This window comes from Cetorhinus maximus, chromosome 21, assembly GCF_964194155.1.
Source record: "Cetorhinus maximus chromosome 21, sCetMax3.hap1.1, whole genome shotgun sequence".
NCBI lineage: Eukaryota > Metazoa > Chordata > Chondrichthyes > Lamniformes > Cetorhinidae > Cetorhinus > Cetorhinus maximus.
Window position 1 is genome coordinate 17,948,342 of NC_135899.1, and position 6,000 is coordinate 17,954,341.

Here is a 6,000-nt window from a genome sequence, read left to right on the forward strand (position 1 = left end):
AAGCCTTTAGTACTATGGCCAGAATATTGTCAAGCCCCATGGCCTTTGCAGTATCCAGTGCCTTCAGCCATTTCTTAATATTACGTGGAGTGAATCAAATTGGCTGAAGACAGGCATCGGTGATGCTGCGGACTTCTGGAGAAGGGCGAGATGGGTCATCCACTGGGCACATCTTGCTGAAGATGGTTGCAAATACTTCAGCCTTAATCATTTGCACTGATGCGCTGGGCTCCCCATCATTGAGGGTGGGGTATTTGTGGACTCTTCTCCTTACGTTAGTCGATTAATTGTCCACCGCCATGCAACGCTGGATGTAGCAGGACTGCAAAGCTTTGATCTGATCCATTGGTTGTGAGATCACTTATCTCTGTCTATCCATTGCTGCTTCCGCTGTTTGACATGCAAGGAGCCCTGGGTTGTAGCTTCACCATGTTGACACCTCATTTTTAGGCATGCATAGTCCTGCTTCCGGCATGCCCTCTTGCACTCTTATTCAACCAGGGTTAATTCCCTGCCTTGGAGATAATAGTCGAGTGCAGGATATGCTGAGCCATAAGGTCGCAGAGTGTGGTTTAGTACAAATCTGCTGCTGCTGATGGCCAGCAGCGCCTCATGGATGCCCAATTTTGAATGAGGGTATCATCAATCTGAAGGCAGGAGTTCATCTCCACAAGGACTGTGCAGTGGTCCCTCCTACTGCTGCAGTCATAAACAGATGCATGTGCGGTAGGCAGATTGGTGACGATGAGATCAAGTACGTTTTTATCCTCTTGTTGGTTACCTCATCACCTGCCACATACCCAGTCTAGCAGCTATGTCCTTTGGGACATAGCCAGCTCGGCCAGTAGTGGGGCTTTATGAAAAAATCATTCATGAGATGTGGGCATCGCTGGCTAGGCCAGCATTTACTGCCCATCACTAATTGCCCTTGAAAAGTTGGTGGTGAGCTGACTTCTTGAACTGCTGCATGCCATGTGGTGTAGGTACAGCCACAGTGCTGTTAGGGAGGGAGTTCCATTAACGAGTCACTCTTGGTGATGGTCATTGAAGTGCCCGATCCAGTGTATATCCTGCACCCTTGCCACTCTCAGTGCTTCTTCCAAGTGGCGTTCAACATGGAAGAGTACTGATTCATCAGCCAAAGAGTATGTGAGGGAGGGGTGGGGGGAGGGTGTTGGCAAACGGGTTGCTACGTGGTCATCATCAGTATGTTTCCTTGCCCATATTTCACCCGATGCCATGAAACTTCATCGGGTTCTGAGTCGATGTTAAGTACTCCCAGGGCAACTCCCTCCAAATTTTATACCACAGTGCCGCCACCTCTGCTGGGTCTGTCTTGTCGGTGTTAAGGATACAGGTCAAGGTTCTATACTGGAATAAAAACAAAACCTGTTCCCACTTAACATGTGACTGTCTCGGTTTGGTCTGGAGCCTTGCAGGGACATGGATGGTCGACACCATGGAAACATGGACGGTGTGGCTCTCTCGGGGTCAGTCGGAAGGCCACAGCCGCACTAACAGCAGTCTGCAGCCTGCAAGTGAGCACTTCAGGACTGCATGGCATCTTGCAATTTAATACAATCATGCGGACCAGTTATAAGAAATCTAATTTAATATCTGCAATAAAACATGTCAACAAAATAAAAGACTAGTGCTTAAACCATAAGCAGAGTTATTGTCGCCCGATGAACGGCACTTTAATGTTGCGATTGTAAGTAGAAAAGAAATTCATAACAAAACCTTTCTGAGTTATTTTACCAAATTGTGCAGAGTTTCAGCAGAAAACATGTCCTACCTTCTCTTCCGACAAGCTTCCTCCTGAAATAAATGAATCACGAACAGTGAGGAGAACAGTAACAGATTTAGAATCATAGAAAGTTTATGGCACAGAAAGAGGCCAGTCGGCCCATCCTGTCTGCGCCAGATGAAAAACAAGCCACCCAGCCTCATCGCACTTTGCATCATTTGATCCCCAGCCCTGCAGTTTACAGCACTTCATGTCAATATCCAGACAGCTTGTAAATGAGCTGAGGGTTTCTGCAGTGAGTTCCAGATCCCATAACCGCCTGGGTGTAAAGGTTTTTCATCATCTTCCCTCTCATCTTTCTATGCACTTTAAATCTGTGCCCCCTGGTCACTGACCTCTCTGCTAAGTAAATAGGCCCTTCCCCACCCACTCTATCAGGCCCCTCACAATTCGGTTTATCTCAAATCTCCTCTCAGTCTCCTCTGTCCCAGGGAGAACAACCCCAGCCTTTCCAATCTTTCCTCATAGCTGCAATTTTCTAGTCCTAGTAACATCCTTGTAAATCTCCTCTGTACCCTCTCTAATTCAATTACTTTTCTGTTAAGAGGTACCCAGAACCGCACACATTTCAGGAGGACATAAACAGGGCGGCTGGTGAAATGAGCAGACTCAGAGCATGTTAGATTCAACACGGAAGTGTAAAGTGATGCATTTTGGCAGGAAGGTTGTGGAGAGTCAAATAAACTGGAACTCAACATCAGTCCCGCTCACAGACACAGTGACTCTCACACACCGTACCAGACACACCCACACACTCACAACATGAACTGGAACTGGATTACAATGGGCGGTCCAGGTGAAAATTAAACTTGGCAACGCGGAAATAATCACAAAGCAAGTGTGAAGATCAAGAAAACTGATTCTCTGGAGGTTACAGGTATTCTCGGGAATCTGCAGGCAATGTGGAAGCCGATTATTTCGGGGAGACCGCAGAAATGTGCTTAACTCAGTTTTTATTTATTCAGTAAATTCGATATTTATTCCACAGTTATCAGTTATTTTGTGACTGTGAAGTTTCATTGAACTGACCCGCAATATATTCCCTCACCTTTAAAAATATCAACTCGACCTTTTGCTCCGTCTGTTTCTGCAACTTTGAGAGCTTCTCTTCAATAGAATTTAAATTCTCCTCAATCTCTCGAAGGTTTTTCTCCATTCTTTCTAGAATCCTCTCCTCTTCTTCCCTGAGATCTCTGAGTAGTCGCTGCTCTTTCTCAGTGAGAATCTGATGCATTTTAGTGAACTCGGATGTGATGTGGGTCTGCAGACTGCTCGACTGTTCCTACCAAATGAAATGTGAAACATAATTAATGTCCCGCGATAAAGGGAGCAAAACTGACCGAGATCCCAGAAAACCAGCACAGGGAGACCTTACCCTGACTTCGGAAATCTTCCGCTTCTGTTTCTGTTCCGTTTCTAGAACCGCCGATTTCTTCTGTGTGAGAGAATCTAAGGAAGATTTCAGCTGACCCTGGGATTGGGAGAGAAAATCACAGAATTGAAGTGTTAGACCATGAAAATATGATATAACTATCAACTTAGAAAATATATCCCCTTTTACCTTGTAGATTTCAACAGCTTCTTTAATCGGTAGGAAGTTGTGAGATTTGTGTTCCCGCGAATCTCTACAAATCACACAGATCAATTTCTTGTCAGTTTCACAAAACAGCTTCAGTTCTTCCTGGTGTTTCTCACAGTGAAGTTTGCTTTCCTTCTCTTTCAGATCCAGCTTTAATTTTCGAACTTTCTCGGCCAGATTCGCTAAGGCCCGATTCGCCCTGAGGTTTCTTTCTGGAAACTCCTCTCTACATTCCGGGCAGGAGTTTTTCTCCTTCTTTTCCCAACACTGGGTGATACAGGAGCGGCAGAAGTTGTGTCCACACTGCAGTGAAACCGGATCAGTGAAGAAATCAAGGCAAATGGAACAAATTGCCTCCTCGGTCAAACTCTGGACCTGTTTTCTGAAAGCCATGTTCACACTCAGCACTTCCTGATTCAAACCGCTTTCAGTTTCGATGTTGCTGCCGCACACCCTCAGTTCAGCTTATTTCTTATAACGTTCACTTCGATCCTCAGGGAATTATTATTCCTTCGTAGTCTAAGTCCTCGCGACTTTCACACAGGACAGTAAACATAACACGCCCAGTCTAAAGGGGGAAAAGCAGAGTTGAAGCACGGAGGGGAATAATTGAAACCTGTCGAGGGCGGGTTGGGCTCCAGGGAATGTTGACAGTGGAGAGAGAAAGAGAGAGAGGGAGGGAGAGAGGAGGGGGAAATCGGTGGAATCGAGATTCCATTGCACTTCTCTCCAGTCTGAACTCGCTGCCGATTACAAACCCTCTGGTGAAACAAGTTGTGAGATCCAGATCCTTAAAATGCATTCCTGATTGCAGTCGCTCACACTAAGGCAAAAAGTACCATAACTTCAAGAAAGCATATCGAGAGATAGTTACAGAGAATTTAGAGGGTTCGACCTGTCAAGTTACTTTATATTTAATAAAAGAAAATCTTATGTTTTAATAGCGCCTTTCGCAGCCGCTGGACGCCCCAACGCGCTTTGAAGCAGAGGAAGTACTTTAGAAGGGGAGTCACTGGTGTCACGTTGGAAAATACATCAGTCAACATGAGAACAAGTCTGAGTTCTGTACCGAAGCATCTGGAATGAGACGCGATCCCACCACTTTCTGATTCAGAGGTAAATAAGCTACCAACGAGCCACAGCTGACAGATGGCACTAAAATTAGATATTTTTCACTTGTTTCCGGAATGTTTCTTTGCAGGAGTGTGGAGAGATGAAGCAGCGGATTTACTGGCGAGGGCGTCTCCTCCCAGGTAACTCTGTAGCACAGGCCTCTGTGCTTCATGGATCCTTCCCAGGGACACCTCAACTGATGCAGGAAAGCTTTGGGGTGACTTATTTCCCCCATTATTAGGGAGAATTTGTCCATCTGGCGATTGGTCACAATGTGTAACTCGCTGCCACATGATGCGGCTGAGGTCGAGAGCATTAATGCATTAACAAGGAGGCTTGAAATATGTTTTTATGCAGAATGTATTTGGAGTTTCTTTGTAAGTGCTTGAGAAAATAAGATTTAGTTTCGGAAATAGAAAAAAAGATATTCAAACTCCGCCTCGGGGATTTTGAGCTCTGTGCATTCATGTCTCAGGCAGTGCTGCCCTCCCAGTCCTTGATAAAGAGGAAGGACATCACAGGGTGTGGGGGCAGGGCTGTGGGACAGGCCAATGGAAAATGGGAGGGGATCAAACGGCATCCTTTTGGGGTTAAACTTGAAGAGCTTCCCCCGACACACGTGCTCCGCCAGAAAGGAAAACCACAGGCTATTAAAGTTTTGAGATACATCAGGATTATAAACAGACAATTCAGTAAAGTTGGAAAAATATAGGTCAGAATTTAGCCCTCGATGGGCGAGCGGGACCCGCCCCCAACTCGCCGACGGAAAAATTCTGGCCAAAGAGTTAAGGCGGCAGAGGGGAAGTGGAGAGATCAATGTCGATTGGAAAAAAAAAATGTCTTGTTTTATTGCAGAGATATTGTCTGATATTCTAGCGCAAAATGTTTCATACATTTGACAGTATTGAACATTGGATTTTAATGTCACTGTCTGGGTGTTAAACAGCTCCTGTGTGAGGCACAGAAAGGACAATCTGGCCTGGGGGACATGAACACCCCTTACACAGCCCAGCGGAAATTACTGACATTCATTTCAACGATGGGAAAACCTGGGAAGTTTCTGTCATTGGAGACATTCCTCCCCACCGGTCGGAATTCGACTCGATTTTGGAAAATACTTTCACCCATCATCAACATGAGGAGAGTTCTGTCATCATCATTAAAATTTGACCGAGGCCATTCAGGAGTGAAATCTCGAAGCAACTTTTCGCCTCCAAGTGTCGGGGAAATGTGGAATTGTCTCTCCTTTAAGGGGGAATACTGGGAATAATGTAATTTTCCAGGGTATCAAAACATACGGAGCTGAGGCGGATAAATGGAGTTGAGGTACATGTCAGTCATATCTAATCGAAAGGTGGAAGGGATTCAGGCGGCTGAACGTTCCAATCCTTTTCCTGTCCCCCTCCGACAGCCTGAGACCTTCCAATGAGACACTCAACCAAGGCCTCAAGTGGGAGTTTCAGATCCCACGGTAAAGTGGAGCAGGGAAGTTCTCCCGGTG

General features: G+C 45.8%; 1 protein-coding gene across 1 annotated transcript in view; it reads right to left on the reverse strand.

Annotated features, from left to right (window-relative positions):
- Positions 1 to 3,803, reverse strand: part of LOC144695447 (E3 ubiquitin-protein ligase TRIM69-like) — an 89,325-nt gene extending 85,522 nt beyond the window's left edge. The window contains exons 1-4 of the mRNA XM_078566333.1: positions 3,369 to 3,803; positions 3,183 to 3,278; positions 2,856 to 3,089; positions 1,796 to 1,818 (exon numbers count right to left, since the gene is read on the reverse strand). Coding sequence (XP_078422459.1) covers positions 1,796 to 1,818; positions 2,856 to 3,089; positions 3,183 to 3,278; positions 3,369 to 3,779 — 764 coding nt within the window. The 5' untranslated portion in view covers positions 3,780 to 3,803. The remainder of the gene's footprint in view (positions 1 to 1,795; positions 1,819 to 2,855; positions 3,090 to 3,182; positions 3,279 to 3,368) is intronic.
- Between the last annotated feature and the right edge of the window lie 2,197 nt (positions 3,804 to 6,000).